Raw genomic sequence first — 22,181 nt, 5'->3', positions numbered from 1 at the left:
CACACTCTTTTCCAAAGATACAATTTTTTCGTATTAAAATATATAACAACCCTAAACTTCTTGTGTGTAGTACATATATTTAATGTATCAAACTTGCGAAAAAACAGCAGTATCAAATTGGGACGAGGTCTTGAAGAATATTTCATATTTCGATCCTCTTGTATAACCTGTTTGACTAGCTAATACTAACAATATACAGGTATGACGGAAGAGCTTTGCATACTTATTATTTCCACTTGATTTTTCTCGTCCTTATCTTCACAATTACAAAAAAAAAAAAGACATTATTCAAACTAACTACCCTTACAATCTAAATATTCTCGCTGTATTCCTTAATGAATTAATTATTATTTTAAGTACACATTAAAGGTTTTCGTGTAACGTTTATGGGGTACGCAGAATTTCAGAGAAGTTTCCGTATCATTTGCAACATTGTAAATTATTATTTACAAAGACTTTTTCTTTGTTTTCAAAAAAGAACTCCAAAAATATTGTTTTGATATGTTAAATTATGACTTTTGATTATAAACTCTTTCATCATTTTATACACAAATTTCTCTTTTTAGATATTTTAGATTATTGATCCAGTGTTTTTGCAATTAGATTTGAAAACTTCTCAAAATCTAGTAAAAAAATGATCGGGAAGAATGCTTACGCGAGACAACTCGGTTTCCTCTCTCATATATATATCACAGTTGCAAGTTCTGCTCAAATAACTAAGTTGGTATAGTTACAGAAACGGAAATTAAGTTGGTAGTTATCACCTGAATATTAATTCAGGGATTTACCGCTTATTGCGACTTTTCATGGTGAAGCGTCTCCAGAAGTTACCGCTTTTCTTCGATGGTGTTGCAACTGGCGTATCATAGGGGTAACTAGACTCATCATCTGTGTCTTGTGCGTTGGGAGTTTCCCTCGTAGGAGATCCACCATGTCCAGAGTCTCTATCTCCATCCCCAGAGTTCTTTTCAAGACCTGGAATACAAATATAATTATTATATTATATATTATTTTTGAAGATCCTTTTACATGAATAACCTCTTTTACATAATCTCTTTCAAATAGAATTTCTAGGTATAAAATACGCATATAAATACTAGTTATTTAAAGATGTTATTTACAATAATTATAAATTTAGTAATGTTTAATTTTGAAAATATGTCTAGTTATAAATAGTACAACTCTAATGAAAGTGTATTAATCCAATTTAACAGGGTTTTACTGGAAAATGAAAATCAATATATTTTTTAGGTAAGACGAGCCTTAAAAACGATTTAAAAAGTTTCAAGTTTTAAAAAGTCCTATTACCTCCAGCACGTAGCATGTCTAGGAACGTATTTTCCGCATTACCACGTGTACGTCCCTGCTTCTGCGATGGTGTCCCAAAGCTCAGACTCTGAATATTGATTTCTGCCTTAAGCTGTTCGGGTGGGATATCGTCTACCCGGAATTCGTTCGGGTCCTCAACAAACGCTTGTTGCAAATCGCGCATGATTTTTTTACGAATGGTCTTCTTCATAGACAAATGTCTTTCTAGGTGTTTCACGTCGCTTTCCGTTAAAGTTTTACTATTATCGCGACGACGTGACTTCTTCTTCTTGCTATTCTTGGGACTCTCCTCCTCGCCGGAAGTTGAACCAACAGATACAGCGCTGTCGTGTCCTGGAGCCTTCTCTTCAGCTTGGAGTCGTGTATTCTCCCATTTGTTGCCAAATCCGAAGATATCTCGAAGATGGGGAATATTCCTGTCGGCTGTCTGTTGCCTTGCCATTATTTTTGTGATTCAGAATTAGGGAACGATTCAAATTGCGTAATTATTGATCTGGAAAAAGATTTTTGACATTTAAAAAATATATTTATTAATTAACAGAAGTACTGCACAACGTAATCTTATATAATAATGAAAAATGACTTTATTCATCATCGTAACCAAAATAAGCATATTTGAATTCCAGAATTAAAAGTTGACATATACCACCATGTTCAAAATTTGTATTTTACTGTTAATAAATGTATTTTTTAGTAGTTGAAGTATTTATAATAAGTAATTAAACATTTTTATCAATATCGTACAAAAATGAAAATCTTCATATATATTTCGAAGATTGTATTGAAAAGATAAATTGGCTACCTGTTTTTCGTTTATTATTGTGTTGATAACAATGCCTCATTATTATTCTGATAAAGACATTGATACATGTATTTGTATATGTTAGTTTACAAAATAATATACCGACACGTTTAATGTCTTATTGCAGATATTTAATATAATTTAAATAATTATAATAGTTTTCATAAAGTAGTATAAAAAGTTTGTTCAATTTTTGACTTTAGCAGTAGCAGCATCTAATATGAAGTCGATAATATACCCTTATTATTTGTCGGAAATATACTTCATTGGTATAAGCAAATCAATATTGGAAAGAAAGCTGAAGAAATATTTTTCTACAAGTAACAAATTTGTGTTAATATTTTTGTACTAAATAATCTTCTGAATCTTGAAAATAGAAAATACAATTAGAACGCTGCATACTTACATGAAATGATTATTAGTTTCTTACGCGGTCATATGCTTATTTGAAAGCAAATCGAATAGAACGTATTGAAAAGCAGAATTACGCATAAAGTCGTAGAATAATTTTTATGTTGTAACAAGTTTCCGATAATAATTAAGCACGTGAAGGAAGCAATTTCGTAGACGCCGTTAAATTTCACGTTTTATCAAGAAAACCATCTTTTTGACGAAGCTTTAACGCACAACATATTCCCGTTACCGTAAATATAGATTGTATATAATACATTCAGCATGCACACATTTCCTTTTTCATGGAGCACGAATACACCGGGACTTTTAATCGTTGGCGAAGAAATCCGAGTAGTTCAACCGGATCCTTTCCAACTGCTCGCAAGATAAAAAGGGAAAAACTGATTTACCGACGAGGAGCGAATACCCGTTAGATTGTAATGTTTGCGTGTCGATGACACTCGGCTTCGGTAAGTTTGTAACATGGTGTTTTTGTTTACCATATTTTTCTTTCTTACACAGTAAACAGCTATAGTCTATAATCATTGGTTTCAAATTTCATTATACAAACAAATAACAAGATAAATGCAGAGTAACATTTACAAGGAATATTGACGTTAAATTTAGGTAAACATTTCTAAACTTTTTAAAATAAACAGCTATCTTAATTAGACTTTACATATTTCAGCTTTCTAATGACAATTAGAAAATAAGGAATAGATATTAACAATCAATTTGTAATCCATCACATTTATATGTTACTAACTTTTACTTTATACATTTCCCAATCATCTAACCTATTAATTACATTCAACTGTAAGACAAGGATAAAGAATCATATCTATTTAAACTACTGCTGTGTCATGACAAGTTTTTCAAAGATATTTATAAATTATGCTAGAAAGATCAACACCTGAATGCAAATGGATCGATAACAAAGCAAATAAAACAGATTACAATTTCAACAAAACGAAGGTCTAGGAACAAAAGTAGAGTAAGTAGTTATTTGAGCATTAATAAAAAGATAGCAAGTTATTGTATAGCAGTAAAAGAATGACAGCTGTTATGCGATTCAGCGTGGGTCCGTGTAGTCCGATTCGAGAATCGATAACATAAAATTTCGCCCACGTTTCCCTCAGTGGATTTTCCATCTGTGTCGTGAGAAACCACTTTATTTATACCGAGAAAGCTCTTTTTCCATCGTAGCCTACGAAGAATACTGTTCGCATGCGTGCATGATCACGTTTATAGCTACATTCTAATGTACAAGCGTGGGCGTTTGACTATCTTCGTCATTCGTTGCCGTTGATAAATTCAAAGACAAATCAAACGCAGAGATATTAATAATTCGTGTTAATAAAGTTAGGTGAGGTCTTAGTAATTTGAATTTGAATCTACTGAACAAAATACTACGTTGGTCGAATCAAATATTCTTTTAAACAGGTTATGCAGTACGAACCAAGGAAGAAAGTAATTATTTTAATGGCTTGGTTCTTGCAAGATGAATCTCTGTTATGAATGGAATGTTGTGCGAGTGTAATGGTATTATAAAGAAGCTAATATGCAAGGTAAAAAGACCATAAACGTATTCCTGGTGCTATTCTTCTTTAGAAAATTATCGACTTATTTTTGCATTTATGAGAATTAACAATTTCATAATGAGGTACAATTAATTTTAGGTAAACTAAATAATGCAAAAACAAGCATAACCTAATCAAATTATAGAATCTATTAGTTTCAAAGAATAGTTTATAAGAGTCAATTTAGTTCAAATATTGGTTATATTTTTAATATTATACTATTTTTTTTTTTTTTTACAGTATTGGGAGTTGAATTTGAGCGATGACTGATTTAAGAATACGAATCAAGTGATTAGAAGTTATTCGCATAGACTTTAAGTATTCATGATGTGTACACGCACGTGGTTCTCCTGGATACCGGTGCGAGTGTCGTGAACTGTTACACGGCCTGCAATCAGCATTAACACGCTTACCATTACGTAGGATGATATTTATCCGAAGCATGATATTCCTTACTGAACCATTTGTTAACCATTTAACATTAAAATGAAGGTGAAGCGCAATTAATCATTTCCGCTGTTTGAATATTAACAATTGGGTTTGAAATATAATTGCGTGATTCCAAATTTAATTACAGGACGGAAACTCGGTTACTATAAAGAAGAAGGAATACAAATTTTAAACTTCTAGAAATTAATTTTTAAATTTCGCTAGAAATAAGTGTCTCAAAAGCTGTTATATCAACGTATCACATCATGCGAGTAGTCCAGACAGAAAAAGTTCAAAGTTTGATTAAAAGCTTTTCTAATGGAGGTGCAATATCACCAAAGCTGAGGTTAGAAAGAGCGATTTCCATATCTTTTGCAACGAACCAACAATATATTCCAGTCGCCTGATGGCGAGCTGGTTGCCAGGCAGCGAGTTTCGTCCAGGTAAATCGCTCCTCTCGTTTCCTCTTTCGCACACACGTGTCTCGTTGCGGCTACAAACGCCATATTACCAGTCTATCGACGTTTGATATCGGTCGACTGGGCTCAGCGGTGCACAAACTCCCATGATATGAGCAGAACTAGTTTCAGAAACAGAAACGCGGTTGAAAGAATGTTCAGGTGTTGCTTATTTCACCAGCTACTTGATTTGTTTTTGCCTTTTTTTTTATTTTATATTCCTTAACCTACTTTGAATTTACTGAACTTTAGTAATTGAATGAAAGTAATATTTTTAATAATTATTCTGTTTATAAGGGTAATAGAATACCCTTATCCGTAAAAATATATTATATAACAAAAGTTATTTGTTTTTTATAACGTGAAAAAGTATTATATTCTATAAATATTATAGAAATAAGAAATTATTCTATCATAAAAAATGACATAGAAATAAAGAAAGAAGTTTAAGCAATTTATATTATAAAAAAGATTATGGTAAGAAATACATATAAGTGAAAAGTATTACTAAAACTCGTTTTGTTTCTAACTTTTCTTTAATGACGACTTCGAGGTCACTTCTGAGTCAACTTCTCGCATTATGTTCATATGTAAATCTTTATATCATATTTATGAACTGCATAATACGCATTGCTTATCATCGGTTATTTCAGACAAAGGAAAAATTTTATTTTCAAATTTTGTCTCTTTTTTAGAAAGCGAAAAGGAAGAAGCATTTTCTGTTGCGTAAATCGGTTGGATTTTCCAACGTGTAAATTAAGTAACGATTATGAAACGCCACACTATGAACAAAGAAAATTTCTCCCCGGTAAGTTACATGCGCAAGTTTTCATGGGTCGGATGAGTTTGTGAATTCTCTATCTACCTCATAAATGTACGTACACACATAGGACACGCATACGTATATAAGAATGTATTGCTACAACTGTTCAGTGAATTCTGTGTTACAAAATAAGCGTCGATTCCGGTTCAACCAGCGCCGCTATTACAAGATTAATAAGCGTGCTCGTAAATTATCGTCAGGCACGATACGAGTTGCGCACCACTGATTTAATGGATGACTCCAACCGGTGTGGTAATCACGGTGAAAAATCTTTCCTTCGAACGGACCCTGGATCTGCCGTAATTTTGTCGTCAGTGACACACCGTGCTCCTCTGCCCTTTAATTATCATTCGATCTCAAAAAAGCGATGCGAAAATGTAGCTCCCGTGGAAAACTATGAAACTACGAGTTCAACGACCGTGTAGCTGGATTATATGGTTGAATAGCATGAAATAATTGGGAAAGATTCGAAGGAAGATTCTAGATTAGTTATAAGAAAATTACGTAATTAACTAGTAGGAAATAGTTAAACAAAGTTTTAAAAGTTTTTATAACTGTATTGTTAAATAATTATGTAAAAGCTGTGAAGTAATTTTGATAAAAATCAAACATGATCTAATAATCATATTTACAACTTTTTTTATAGAATTCAGAACGGTATATGGAATAACGTTAAAAGAAGTTTCAAGAAATATTATGAAATTCACTCTAATTAAAGAACTTCTTTAAAAAGTTTAATACAACAATCTGAACGAGATAATAATTTCTTCGTATTAATACTTCAGGTGGAGGTAATACGTATTCACAGCCAATTGTTGCCTGATCCTTTGGAATGCCTTGTTTTTCATGTTTTTTGAATAATAAGCTTGCTTCAGCATGCGCTGTATGATTTCCAGGCCAGTCACTATTTGGCACATTTTTATAATTTTTTCTAGTCATACTTGCTTAAGATTTTATATACCATTACTATGCTGTTCCGTTAAGAACTTATTACATTTATGTATCATGATTCATGATATACTCTATATTGCATTTTGTTTTTATCATTAAATTATGCATGACAGTCAATTTTCTTTCTTTCTTTTTTATTTTAATATATTCTAGAATTAATTTTATTCGAAAGTGCTGATAAATGTTACATTTGAAACATATCACCATAAAACTTCTTTCACTAAGTTTATTGTATCACCAAAAAATCTCTAAAAAGTTAGTATATATTTTCTAATTTTATAAGAACAAGCAAACATATCTGATAACACTTTTATAACTCATTAATAAGGCACTTAAAGCATGTTACTAAAAATTTCTATTATGATTATCACATAAAACAAAATGTCAATAAGAGAAATATTGTAGATCCAACTAATAATAATAGAAATTTGATTGGTTTTCAGAGGAATGGATGGGAATTCTTTACTTTGAAGCATGAGGTTCAGAAGAAGAAGCAGAGACTGGTTATTAACGCACGAAATAACGCCCTGATGTGCCATAAGCTAACGGAGAATCTTCACGCATGGTGGATCGAAGCGAACAGACGATCAATTCGTGACTCGTTACAGAGCCTGGTCGAAAGTTTGAACGAGGCCCGTGCATTAATATTTCCGTTATTGCGGGCATGAGCACCGAGGTTATGCCTTTCACACAGTAAAGTAATAATACAAAGAGTGATCGTTCCTCTCCCAGTTACTTGATAGATCACGATAGGGATTTTAACTAGCCTTCATCCGATTAACGCCTCACTGATCATGCAAACCTTATTTAAGATCATTTTGTTAAGTTTCACTACTATTATCTTACGTTGAAGATTATATTCGGGGTTAATAGAGATTTAATGGATAATGAAAGTGCATATGTTATTTTAATTGTAAACTGGAATTTCTTCTTAAAATGCAAGATAAAATAAGGTAAAATGAGGATGTAAAATAATTATACATAGTATGGATTGTTTGAAACAGGTTTGAAGATCTTAATAGTATTAAGTTATGGATGTTGAGTATCTAGTGTGCTTCACAATCGAAATGGTTAATTAATGACTAGTTTAAATGGTACTTATATCGGGACAGGAATAGAGCAATTAGTGATAGAGTAATTATCATCTAAACATGGGATTGAGCAATTCAGATTTCGTAATACTGTTAAATTCATTTAGTTTGATATACTCTTTACGTGGTCGGTCAGCTCTTAGTAAAAGAAATGGTATAAATTACAATTAGTTTCTGTTTTTTAGGATCCAGATTCTCAGATGTCTTTAACTTGCCAATATCTTAATCGTCAAACCAAGAGAGCCAAGTTTTCAACTGTTTAAACAACTCCGAGTCAAACATAAAAATGAAACAAGGAAAATGCATAATGCAAGAATTTTGAATTAAAAACTGCCAAAATGAAGATCATCATGCACTAAGGTATTCACAAATCTCAACTAAGAACTGTATTTAACTTTTAATCGAACCTTAAATGCCCAGTTTCATAAAGCACTTAATCCAAAATGGTCACGTGTTCACCACTGCACTGTAGTTTATTCATTTTCACACAGACATACTGTAGGCAACAATGAAAAACTCTCAAGAAGAGGAGGTGAATGTTTGAACGCGTTGCAGGGTATCCATTTAAGTCTGTGGCCGCGGCGCGACTAAACGTTGATCCAGGACTTTCACTTTGAGATCCAGCCGGCCCTCTGTTCCTTCTCGAACCGATTATCCACAGCACACCCACGCTCTCCTACTCTGAATCACGATCGAATTGTTCCTACGTGGATAATACCGTTCGCTGGATAGACAGAGTGGTTCTCTGTTGATAGAAAGACGGATTTTCTTTGGATGTATGCAAAAACTGAGAATTAATGTCATGATTATTCGAATGAAATATAAATAATACTGTAAATAATTTTTTGGAAGGATTTAGAACAAGAAGAAAGGTAATTGTGATAACTAGAGAAAGATTCTCAGTTAAAATTCATAGAGGTATGAAGAATTTGAAGAAAATGCATAATTTTTGAACGTTTCCTCAAACATAGATGAATAAGATACTAAAAGTAATTGAAATTTCCAGATATATACTTTTAAGAAAAATAATTAGAAATATTAATAGAGGATTATGAGATAAATCTTGGAATGAACTTTATGAAGCATAGTCAAAAGAACAAAGAAGATTTCGAGAAAAGAGTTTGTTATGAAGGAAACTTTTCATGAAATAAGTAGTAAATATATGTAATGAAGGCCACTAAATGCATAAAGATAAAGATATTTTTATTTTTGTTTAATTAAAAAGAAGTATAAAAGGAATTCGATCAGTAAGGGATAGTAATGGCGGAACGAATTTCGTATGTCAGCAATAGAAACCGTTCAGAATTTGCCATCGTGGTTCGTTGAACGGAGAACAACCGAGGAAGACGAAAAAGAGTCAGTGCTTACGTAAACACGCTTATCGCGCTTTTGTTTTTCAAATATACACCGACACAATTCTGATTCGGCACGGAAGAGCATGTCTTTCACTGGTTCTTTGCGATCCGGCTCACCGATAATCACCAGTAGAAACTCGACTTTTTACTTGAGGAGAAACAGTTATTATTACCTAATTTCCAAAACGTCAGTAGTCATTCTAATAAGAAAAATTCCAAGGAAAACTGACTTAATTTGGAAATTAAAAAATTGAAAAATACTAAATTTAAATGTAATGTAAAATTTAAATTTTTAATTTTTATCTTTTTAAAGTTGAGAAATTAAGGAACCTGAGGATTTAAGAATTTGGAAAATGTTTTCATTTTGAAATGAAAATTTTACAAATTTTTAAATTAAAAAACTGTAACATTTAAAAATGACAGAGTTCTGGAATTACCTAATATTTTAGAATTCGTTTGATATATATTTAAATATATAAATTAACACATCGTTTTGTAGGTACGGAACGTTCATTTTCGAACGTCAGTGAATGAAAATTAATACTCGTAGATGAAGGCGGCAAAGAAATGTGATCGTGGCAGGTTATATCGAGTCCCAGCTGTTCACCTCCGTCGGCATAATCCATTCCCTGACTTTCCTCGTTCTACAGTTACTCCAGGGTGAAAGGTGAACTCTCTCTCTCTCTCTCTTTCTTTTCCCTCGAGACCATACTCGAAGGAGGATACTTGTCAGAGGTGATTACAACATCGTGAGTCTCCCTGTTTTCTACCTCGCTGTTCAAGAATGAATACTTGAAGGTGGTGATTCACTAAATTACAGAGGGTTAGTTTTTCATATTGCTTAAAATTCTATGAATTATACTAACAAATAATTGGGTTACTAATTTTTCATTCATAGATAAAATATCATTAGGAAGAAGTATTTAAAAAATTTATTAAGCAACAATCCAATCATAACCATTGATCGCTAGGACCAATTTAACCACTGAAACTAAATTAGCTGCCTTTTGCTTTAAATATTACAATGAAATCAATGAGCGACTTTACAGCAAAAAGTCGCATATTGTCAGTAAACAGAAGAAAATGACAATCAAGAAGAACGTCAAAGAAAGAGAACCATCTGCTTCCTGAAATTGTATCTAATCTTAATTATCATTCACGAGTCACCGAGACGAAAGTGACATCATATTTTGTTCACGAACCAGTTTTCATTGACTTTAATACCGGTTTTCCATAGCAGAACTCCAGAGACAGTACCAACAGGATCGCCAGGTGGGATCATAACCTTATAATAGGTTCACAACAACGTATTTTAGCCCTTTGAATTCTAATAAGAGGATTCTTAAGGATCATTAAGTTCTTCTATATTAATATCAATTATATTGCTAAATACTATTGATAATTGATTTGATTACAGATTAAAGGACTCTGAGTTGAAAGATGGAAATAAACACCTCAGTCTTGACCCAAAGTTATACAGAAATTCAATCATTTTGAATATACTCTTTGAGTTTCTATGTATGTGAATACTGATAAAAATACTGACAAATTTGACAATAGAGAAGTTCAATTTAACTTAAGTTAAATGAGATTTAAACTCATAGTGGAATCACAGTGTCCAACATTTTATCTTATAAATCAGATCATATAGAACAATGAACTAGTAAGAACAAACTAGAACATTTAAGACAGATTATGACAAGGCTTGGACATCTAGAAGATCAAAGGCTGCATTTTCATTAAAAAGTTGACTCGTTAATGGGGTTACAAAGAGAATAACTCGAACGAACACGTGAGAGACAATGGCTCTTTCGTTTTGCTTGGAAATTGCAAGGCGGCTTATATGGACGCTGTACCAAGCAGAAACTTCAGTCTCAATTACATAAGAGAATAACCGGTCCTCTTCTTCTTTTTCTCAAGTCTGTCGCTTGACGTTGAATCACCGTGGGTGTCTAGACGAATTTAATTAAATTCAAATCTATTCACACTGACGAGATTTTTGGCATAGACTTATTAACTTAATTTTAAAATTGGAAAATTAGAAAATAGTAAAGTATTAGGTAAATGTATTTTAATAATTTACATTCATTCTAGGCGAGAGAATAGATTTTGAAAGACGAATAAAGTAATAATGGGATATTCTACTTAATTAATAAGTTATAACTTTCTGTAAACTTAAACTAAGGTATAAGTCAGAAAACAGTTTATGATGGGCTGATATTAATTTTTTGCTGTAAATTGAAGTACGGATGAGTTTACAAAACAAAAAGTGGCTAATCAAGATTACACTCCATCAGTCAATTTTAATTCATATAACTTATGCTTTAAAGCGAAGGATTTTCTAAATTATCTATTCACATCCAACTTCTATGGAGCAACATTTTGCAAGTCTGGAAGGCAAATCAAACTTTAGCTTTCTAAAACAAAGGTCATACATCGCAACCACCAAAACCCGGAAGACTTTGCAAACCAGTTTGTAACAACGGTGCAACAAGAGTTTATCGATTATCTTCTTATCCAGTGTGTAACGAGCTGTCCATCTTCCTTAATTGCTATTGATACTCGTACAATCGACCTAACTTTACAATTTTTTGTCGTTGACGATGACTTCGCACTTTTCGTTTTGGAAGGTTAGATACCACTGAAAAGTCAAAATAACAAAGAAGCGCGAACGTTATATAGTTTCATCGAGAAAGCTGCCATCTGTGATGGAAAATATACTGTGTAATAAAGACTAACGGTATCTAGAAATAATAGAGTACAATATATCAACAGAAATCGCCTCTAACCTTTGTAATATTTTGTTTCATCGTATTGTTACTCTTCTTTGTATTTTACTTACTTTATTTTTTATTTCAGTATTTAATATTATGAGTGATCATAATATAATTGTAAGTATCATTATGACTGTTATAATTATCTGTATATTGTTAATGTTATGATATAAATTTAAAATAATTATTGCAGCATACAACCGGAGAAATTATTTTCATATTACAAATTGATTATTAGTGAAATCTCTTGAATACAATACTGCTTAAATGTGTAATTAAGTAGTGAAAAACAAAGATGTCACTACTTTCAAGAACGAGTTTTGTGATAATTTCCTGCTCATCGTGATGTTACTCAAGAAACATAGGAAATAAGGTTGAAAAACTGTGTTTCTACTATCCAGGTGTCATCCAATGAAATTTATTCTGATGCAAGAATATTGCAACACGATCACTGCAAAGATAACTACAAAATACATGTGAGAGAGTCTGCATTATTATTTTTTCTAGGTTTTTTGTCTAAACTTTCCACTAGGGATTAACTGTTTAAGAATTATTTGATAAATTATGCTAAACAATATCGCAAGATAAATAGATATCACAGTACAATCAGTTGATAGCATTATACGGATAACGAAACAGATTGTTATCTGGTTTAAAACATAGAAATATAGTTTTACCTTTCTATCTATTCTTTTGCATAAATATCTTTTATTTTATATAATGTTCAGTATTTTCTAAAAAGAAAAAGAGAAAGGAAAACTTCTTTGCTTATAATTATTTTCAAATACTTTCCAAATATTTTTCAAGTATAAAAATCGGACAAAATTTCATTTACATGATTTTAATAAAATTTATTTTTTCATTTATGTATCACAGCCAATTATTATATTAATAGCAAAAGTAACACATTATTCATGAAACCGTAATAAGCCCCAAAGAGAAACTCTCCATTCACGATGCATATTCTTTTCCGAACCTGACGATTTACTGCTGGCGTCCTCAATTTGATGAGGAAAGAACAATACTGCGAAGAAAAATGTGTGTTTGCAATACGCTCCGTTGAAAGATATGCTACTGATGAGACGAAGCAACAATCCATGCTTGGAACAAGTTATTTGCTAATTAATTACATGCCTTAACGTTATTACACTATTGAACAATAAGAAAATAAGAGAAAATTTTCAAGTAGCGATCAAATCTGGAATTTTTAAATGGATTCTACAAATATAAACGGAGCCCATACATCTAGAAAAAAAAAATAACATAATGAAGTAAAAGTATTTAATTGCAAAAAAAAAAAGAATTCGTGATAGATTCCGCGTTTATTCCTTTATAAATTCTAAGAATTACATATCCTTATATTTTTCTCAGATAATCTTCTCCACGGAAAAGGTATATTATGTTTTTTTTATCAAATGAACAAGCGTGAAAGAAATATTGTTAAATGGAAATTAATTAAAGATCGGAGAGCTTCTCAAAAGTGGCAATACCCTTGGAACGATGTTGTACAAAAATCCACGGAGATCGTTAAGTTACCATACCAAACGATTCAAGGACAGACAAGTATCATCAGGATTGCGAGTCATCCTGCTTATTCTTTCTATTTTTTCTCCTCCTTTCTGCTACGTCATCAGTGTCCTTCCGTGCCGGATGATCCTCTTATTCGACATTCGTTTAAAACTGGTTTTCAATATTATCCACCGATATTTATTAACTACATTTAGGGTAGTGATTATTTCATTCAAAGTTAACATTTGAATTACTACATCTAAATTAAATTAAATGTTCTTGTACCAAATCAGGATTTAAAATATTCTTCCCTCTTCCTAAAAAGATAAAAATCTTTTAAGAGTAATTTTCTAAAGGAAGGTTAGTAATAGTTAATGTAATTATTGTGAAGGTCTTTCATGTTTAAGTTATATAGAATAATTAGACTCAGCGTAATTTACTGTATCAATTTAATTGCGTTTGATGAAAATTTAATGACATCAGAGAGGAATTTCTTTTTTCCGTCTTCCCTCAATCTGGGAATCCCTGTTTACTGAAACTTCTTTACAGTCACATATATATGTACTTTATTTTCACGTGGAAATATAATCTTTTCTCAAACAGGAAAATCACCGAGGATATGTTTCGTCTCTATAACTTCAACAATTTTCTATATACTGTTTTTAGAATAAAAATATATACAGATAGAAACTCTACTGAACTATAATAATTATTAAAATATGCAATATAATTAGTTTTTTGAATAACAATTTTATTTTCATTATAATATCGCTGACTATTGATTCACAGAATTAAAATGTCCGAACGAAGAATATTAAAAAGATGACCAAGTATATAATACTTCACAGTTTGAAAAGAAAGTGAATGCATCAGTGACGTATTAATTTAACTTCTGTAAGGAAGAACAAGGAGGAAGCTGAAGAAAAAGAAAGAGTAAAGCAAACTTCTGATGAAGGAAGTCGTTTGCGGTCGAATGAATCGGACCTTGGAAAAAGAATCCAGACGGTGCTGAAAACGGCTCAAAGGAGTCCATGGCACGTCCACAAGACGTCCCCTTTGTGGGATACCGTTCGACCACCGAGCATGTAACGAGATCTCAGTTCGTGGAACTTGTCTTAACGATCCTGTCTCTCGTTTGCCCACAAATCCATTCACAAATTTTCTTCTTACCTTCTACTATCATAGTATATAATGATTTATTTCTTGGTTAAACACGATCATCAAATGTTTATGATGAGAAACAGAACATAAACAGACGATCAGAAGGTAAAAGGTTAGAATTTTCTATTACGATACACAATTTGAATGCAATTAACCCTAATCCAAACTATCTTTCCAGAAAAATCTTCGCCTGTATTGTCACTTTTTAAACTGTTTTAGATCTTCCTAACTATTTCTGTTCCCAAGGTTCCGAACAATTTCTTTGTTCTAGTCTACACGGTGTATTAGCATCATACCAAAAGAAGAAGTACACTTTCACAAATTTATGAAGTAATATAATAAGAACAATATTATAAATTGTATAAATTAAGTCTATAGTCATCATATTGCTAAAATGGAACGTGCAATGGCGCTTAAACGAGGGTAAAAAATATTATTTGAATCAGAAGAGGTTAGGTTGTTTACTCAAACATTTGCATGAAACGTGATCCCCCAATTGTTTGGAAGAGAGTGTATCGATTCAGTGGTTCGAAGGATCAAGCGTTCGCACGTGTCTGTACGTTTTTCTTTCTTTGCAGACATTGGATACTGTACGCTGGATGCTGCGCGAAACCGTTATGCAACCTGCAGCGTTGTAAGCGGTCTTTGCTCGTCCAGACTCCCGTTGTTTGGTCCTCGTGTTGTTTTGGCGTACAGAAACTGGCTATGAGAAATCGCAAGTTAAACATCCGAAAGCCAAAAGTCATCCTTTTCAAAAATGTTTATTTACAAAATAATACAGAATGGTAACGTATTGAGTTTTATTGATCAAATAAATGTGCTAAAAATGAAATGTTATTAAAGGTAAACTTCACTGTTATATATTCAACCGAATAAAATCGTTTTTAATTTGCAGGAACTATGTTTCTAGACTGGGTCAATATTCCATTAAAAACACGGATACTGTGCAGTCACCCTCAACAGTTTAATCAATCATAAAGGAACTACATTTCACTGGCAGTTTTAGGCATCAAATTTTGCAATCTCTGTTCTCAATGATTCACACAATAGAAATTCGATTCGAAATTGATAAGTTCTAATTTCATTTGTTTAATGTTAATAAATAGTTGCTAAAGTCATACAAAATTTTGAATATTCACATCACAAGCATATACTTTTGTTTTTCACTTTCCAAAACGTTTTAAGATAATTACATAATTTATCTCAGAAGCATAGTTATTATTTTACCAAGATTTCGAATTCTTCTATACAACTCAAATTCAAAATACTATTACAAATCTACTTTTCAACTAGCATAAAATATACGCAGTAAATACTCGTTTAAAATATTTATTTTGATGAAGCATGTGATATATTCAATGAGTTTGCCAGATTCTACAGTAATATGGATTATATTATTATATAAAAATACCACTTTTGAATTGCTGGCATCATCATATAGAGGTTGGTAAGGCTAAAGAGTACCATGGTGTACGTCGTGGAGTATGCAGTTAAGGCGACACTCCCACGAGCCATCGTCGACGGCGTCATCGTCCCCGTGTGTTTAGTCTCTGTCTCCGTGTTTTCTTCTCCCTTTCGGCCACTTTCCTCCTCACTTCTCTGCGCCCTCGACCTCTTCACTATTCATTTTCAAGCACGCTTTTCTGTTGTTTCTTTTACTTCTTTTTTTCCTTTAGTGCACATATGTACAGATGTATGTATATATTTTTTTTTCGTCTCTTTGGCTACTTTAATATTCTTCAGTGTTTAACTGATTGCTGTAAGTATTACAACTGTAATTTGTATAATGTTATTACAAAACTCCACAAATTATACTATTTGGAAAAGCTCCAGTGAAAAAATAATTTTTCGTTCCTCAAATAATTCTTCTTTCATTTTTTCGGTAAACACTTCTTGTTTCCCCTATTGCTGCTTCTTATATTTTCGATCTATTTATAACGAACTTCGATGTTCGCTCTCTTTTAATGTTCCTATATATCTTCTCTCTTCTAGAATAGATTTCCCCATAGAAGAAGAATGGAAAACTGTGATACGATTTACGACTGAGTTTAGCATTTCTGGATAAAACATATCATTCTCACATCCAGTCTAGAGAAGATTAGTTATTTTATCTCTAAAAGAAACGTCTGACATCGATCACTTTTTCAGGTAACAAAAATTGGCTACAAATTAGGTCAGAAAGAGGCAATGAATGGCATCGCGTGTCGGAAGTATGCTTCGGGTCACGAGTGCGTTTATCGTCTTCAGAGAGAGATTCAAGCGTTGTGTGGGCAGTAATAGAGATGAAGTCACCTGGGGGAGGGGTTTCCTGACTCAAGGTGATCCGGTTGAAAAGCGAGAGGCCCTTCGAAGGAAAAAGTCTGTCTGAAGAATCCTCACAAATAAAAAGAAATAGAACGAAAGAGGTCAGCGAGAGACTAATTTCTATTGCCTCAAAAAGAATATTATTAACTTCAGAAACACTGTTTCCATCATACCAAAGTGTCCTCGGATAAAGGAATTTTGATATAACAAAAACTAAAATTCTAGAAAAATGTAAAAAAGAAAATAAAAAATGACATATGATCTGATTACTAAAGTTGTGATGAGCAGGAAAATGTAATTAGTAAGAAAAACATGTGGATTTTTTGCTCAAACATTTTTCTAGCCGAGATCCGAGTGCGTCATCGTCTCCAGATGTTTAACGAACATTTTCTTTTTTTTTGTTTGTGAGAACAGACTTTACGCTTGAATGTCTGTAGACTGTTCACCCCTATGAACAGTAAATTAATTCTGACGACGACATTATTTGCACCCCCGTATTTCTGGACCTTGAAGCGGAGCCAGTGACTCATTGTCAATGACTGTCCATTAATTTCTACCTTGTTTCATTTACACTGGATAAGCGGCAGCGTTGGAAGTCACGATTTTATTATGCATCAATTTACTTTCGATTATTTGTTTCAAAAGGTAATACCTAAAAATGGATATTTTCTTTCTCATGTACAATAAAATTAAACTTATTTTAGAATTCCCATTTTCAACAGTTAAGTATTTTCTAAAATAGGTATGAAAGAACTAATCTAGAAAAATAATTGTCAAATCAATAATACAGCCTTAATGAATTTAATCCTTTACTAAGAATAACTATACAAAACTAAAGACAGAAATAGGTTATGTCTCGCATCTCCAGTTATATAAACAGTCTGTGCATCTTGTACACAGGGTCAAGTTAAGGTTGTCTTGTTTCTGAAATGACTTTACAATGCAAATACATGTTGCCGTGATTCGAACAATATCCTCTTTTTTGTCTAAGGAGTCAGTTGCTAGCGTCGTGACGCTGCATTCGTTTCTGGCACAAAAATAGTCAGCCGACGGCGAAAGATAAAGGCGACCCAGTCGAATGAAAGACCGACTTGAAAGCGACAGATGAATAAAACAAGTTTAAGGGGGTATTCCCATTTGTAGGCGTCATTTTTAGGCATGTTTTAAGATGAAATATTATTGAATCGTTATAAACCAACGTACTTAAAATTTTTTATACATATTTGCTGTATTTCAGAAACATACAGCATAATTTTTGAGAAATTATCTTTACTATTAGTCAAATTACTGCATATTGATTGCAGTATCAATCTGAATAGCTATCGCTATTCGTGTTGTTATATTCATTTTGGATAATAAAATTTGTACGAGTCTGATTATCATCAATATTATAATATTCAAAATATTATTATACTTCAAGAATATATAATAAAAAAAATAGAAATTTTGACCTCCAAAAGCGGAAATATTCCTTTAAAGAGGAAAAATCATAGTAGACGCCACGATAAATCGTGTTTTCACTGCCCTTTCCGCCTTTTACTAACGCCATCTAAAAATAACCCGGCGCACGAACAGGGAAAGTGTGTCCTTGGTTCTTTGGAGAACAAAGATTGCAATTGATAAATTTTAAGAAATGAAAATATAATAGCAAGTATTATTTATTCATTTAACTTTACTTTTACTATTTATATACCTTTATCTTCTGCTATAAATATCCCCTTTTGTTCTCTAATTATACACCATGTTTCCAGCAAACTCTGTATCGAAGATCAAACTTCTCTCACGTGATACAGTTTGTGGCGACGCAAGGAATTACGAAATAACCGTACCGGTTGCCCAAGACGCTCTATGTGTCCGGTAGTTTCTCTTTGTTCCACTGGCTGCCTCCAGGATAACCGGCTATCCTCACCTCTATATACACACATTCTCGCACCGCATTGTAATTACACAGTTCTTTCTGTTCCCCGAGCTGTTGATCCATTTAGAACGAATTATGTTTTTCTCCATGAAATTTCATGTAACACCCATGTATATAATCTCCAATTACTATCGTGTAATAAGAAAACAAACCTGGGAGTTTCTTTAAAAAGCGATTAGGAAATTTCTACATTTTACTTTTATTTTAAAAAATTTTCTAGTTCTCAAACCGGAACACAAAGTGAAATGTGACGAAATATTAATGGAATGGTAATAAAAAATATTTTATAGCTGAAAAAAGCAATTCAATAGAAATATCATCGATTAATGGTAGCACTTAATAGTAAACTAATGACATTAGTTCACTGTGCCAAAGAAAATATTGAATAGCATCTTTTTCATAGAGTATTCTTTGTTTACAGCAATGCATCAAAATGACTACGTTAATTGGTCGAAAGCATCTCGTTGAACGGAGGAGAAATCGTCAGGAGTCGACTGTAGAACGAAGTCATTGCAGCACTACGGAATCCATTCTTTACTGGTTGAGCAATCGACGATTTGCAATGTGAAACAATCGTTTCCATTCTCGTTCCGCGTTCAATCGGTATAAAAAAAGAACAATTTTCATAGAATCAAAGACTAGTTATTATAAAACAATGATTTGATCGATGTCCACAGGTTTCCCACTTTATCAATGACCGTCGAGCATCAGTCAGGATGAATACCTAAGTATGTAGCATCGATCATTGCTGACGATACTTACCAGGAGCACTTATATCCAGAACAAGGGTCGTAGATTGAAGTTCACGGAGGATTAATCATACATTCTTAATGGGAAGCGGGTCACTAAACAGTCAGAGGTACTTAATGCCAACGAAGTGACGAGCACTATCGATTACCATTAACAAAGATGGCGCATGAATCAATACCCTGAATTACCTACCATCGGTGAAGTGACATTCACCATTAGAGTCTTGTGTGTATCATATTATTATGGGGTCATTGAATTATCGTTCAGGTGCAAAACCGGCGTTAAAAACATATATTGAACACTTAAGAAAAGACATGAAGATCTTTAAAGGTCAGTTCCAAAGGATAAAGGTTATCAGTGATGAACATTCACATTGACCTGATCAGTGGCCTTTGCGTTGTTTAAATTTGCTTCTTTCATAAAAGAAGCAGGCAAGTGAGCTAGATAATAATCTATTTGACCTTTATCTACCTTCCCTTTTTGGATCGATTAAGTTAATTTTGAAAGAAAGTCGAGTTGAACACACCGAATCCGAATACAGAGGGAAAGGAAACATCTCTGAATTTCAGGCTTCCTCTAAAGTAAATTTATGTAATAAAAACAACAATGACTGGAAGTCGACGAAGCGTGTGTGCACTCTTCCAGGTCAAAGTTAACGCTCGGGTGAACTCCACACAGAACAAAAATGAGGATTACCATCTGTGTTGAACAGTACGTTCTATAAAGGAAGTCCCGAAAACCTATGACTTTAATAAGAATCTCAAAAACCTGTAATAATTTCTCATACCAAATATTTTTTTTAGATTTAATCCAGTCTAAATTTCCAAATCTCGAAAGGATTCACAAGAAACAAAAGACCATACAAAATGACTGATTAGTTAAAATCACAAGATTAGACATGTCTCTAGCATTCTACGATCCCGTTGTTCTTCTCGTATTAATTACTGCCGCCATATATTCCCATAACATAGCAAGAGGCGAAAAAAAGTTTCTCGCTTTGTCGGCCCAGCATCATTAGGGTCAAATCCCCACCCCATCGGACTATCCCCGCCAGAATTCCTGTTCTATTTCACACGAGTGACATGCATCGGAAAAGACGCATTAGGGTCAAACGGAAACGGATATTAGAAAACAGTCGAGTTCGAGACTATCTTTCCGCGCCATAAGCGACAATGACCTTGAGTTCTAACGAATCGTCGTCGATGAAACGACATCAGTGAAGCGGCCTCGATTCCATCAAGGATAAGGTCTCTCAGGGGAGATCCCAGGAGAGCTTCCGATTACTTTCGCCATTCTAAACGCATTCGAATTTCTAACAAGTTATTCTATCGTCTTATGTTCGACGCGATCGACGCCGCGGAGAAATTCATGGGAATCTGCTTACCGCTAGTAACGATTTCGCGGCTGTTTGAGAAATTTAAAGAGTGTTCAAGAATTTGCGTTTTATCATGTGTTCTTAGAGCCGAGTTTTTCGATGTGAATTCTAAATTTACATTAAAATTTGAGAATTATTAATATCGGGCATTTGAAAATTTGAAAATTTAAAAATTCTTTATTCTATACTAAAACCTCCTGGCAAAGAAAAAAGTGAAATGGTGAGTACATTAATTGATTCGATATTCATGAATTATAACTATATGTATAAGTGAGAAGGTTAATTATCTGACGGTTAACTTGCTTGTAGTAAAGTTGCACAATCTCAATTGATCCGTTGAACCTTGACACGATATATGTGGTTTTGCTTTCTAGATATAACGAGGTGCATATAGGTTTAATAAGGTATACAAGAATCGTGGTGTGCTGCTTGTACCAGACGCGTATTGATGTCATCTATTCAAATATCCGCGTGATAGTAAGAGGATATACTGCCAAAGGCGCATCAATAGGTTTACGAGAATATCCAGCCTTTTCGTAACGAATGAAAGGTATTTTATCATTTTTTTCTTTCTTATTATAATTTTGAAGCAACCAAAATTTCTATAAGAAAATGACAGACGATCAATCACACTCACCGAAAATTCCCTTTGGCCCTTCAGCTTCAAATTCTTTCAAAGTATGAGAGTACCTCTTCTGTCTTGAATTATTTGTCAATCACTGTCAAAATTTATAAGTCTGAACAAAATTCGTTTCAGAAGAGTCACCAAACACACAATATCGTGACCACGAGCGTGCAAAGGCTCGTTCGGAACTGGAGAGTACAGCCAGCAGCACGTCAATGAAAGAATACCGACATCACCGCCGCTCATTCGAGCATCTCCTGCACGTGCGCGTGCAACACGCACGCGTGCACACGTTCTACGAACATTGATGGGTAGGATTTGCCCTTCCTTCCCTAGACCCTTGTCGGAATAATATCGAGATATCGATTCGTTTAGATGCCTGGTGGTCCCTCCATTAGTTTTGTAGAAGCTGAGAATTTGTTAAACTAATCTTCCAATGAGGAATACAGTTGGTGAATTGAATGGTGAATTTATGGTCAAATCCTCGAGCTCATGATCGATGACTAATATTGTTTACAATCTGTTTTCCTTATAGGGCACAATTGAAATCTAAT

General features: G+C 33.2%; 1 protein-coding gene across 1 annotated transcript; it reads right to left on the bottom strand.

Annotated features, from left to right (window-relative positions):
• Positions 1 to 672: 672 nt before the first annotated feature.
• On the bottom strand, positions 673 to 21,860 carry LOC108551850 (uncharacterized). Its single transcript, XM_017906184.1, has 3 exons — positions 21,640 to 21,860; positions 1,309 to 1,822; positions 673 to 975 (listed from the first exon to the last, which is right to left on the bottom strand). The coding sequence occupies exons 2-3, from the start codon at positions 1,769 to 1,771 to the stop codon at positions 785 to 787; spliced, it is 654 nt and encodes a 217-aa protein (XP_017761673.1). The 5' UTR covers positions 1,772 to 1,822; positions 21,640 to 21,860; the 3' UTR covers positions 673 to 784.
• Positions 21,861 to 22,181: the final 321 nt, after the last annotated feature.

This window comes from Eufriesea mexicana, unplaced genomic scaffold, assembly GCF_001483705.2.
Source record: "Eufriesea mexicana isolate 0111107269 unplaced genomic scaffold, ASM148370v2 scaffold5020, whole genome shotgun sequence".
Classification (NCBI taxonomy): domain Eukaryota; kingdom Metazoa; phylum Arthropoda; class Insecta; order Hymenoptera; family Apidae; genus Eufriesea; species Eufriesea mexicana.
The sequence above is the reverse complement of the archived record's forward strand: the minus strand, read 5'-3'. Positions and strand labels throughout refer to the sequence as shown.

Excerpts from the sequence above, each read along its gene's own strand:
- LOC108551850 (XM_017906184.1), bottom strand. The coding sequence starts at position 1,771 with ATGGCAAGGCAACAGACAGCCGACAGGAATATTCCCCATCTTCGAGAT. Across the intron at positions 976-1,308 it reads AGACATGCTACGTGCTGGAG|GTCTTGAAAAGAACTCTGGG; the intron begins GTAATAGGACTT and ends TTTGTATTCCAG.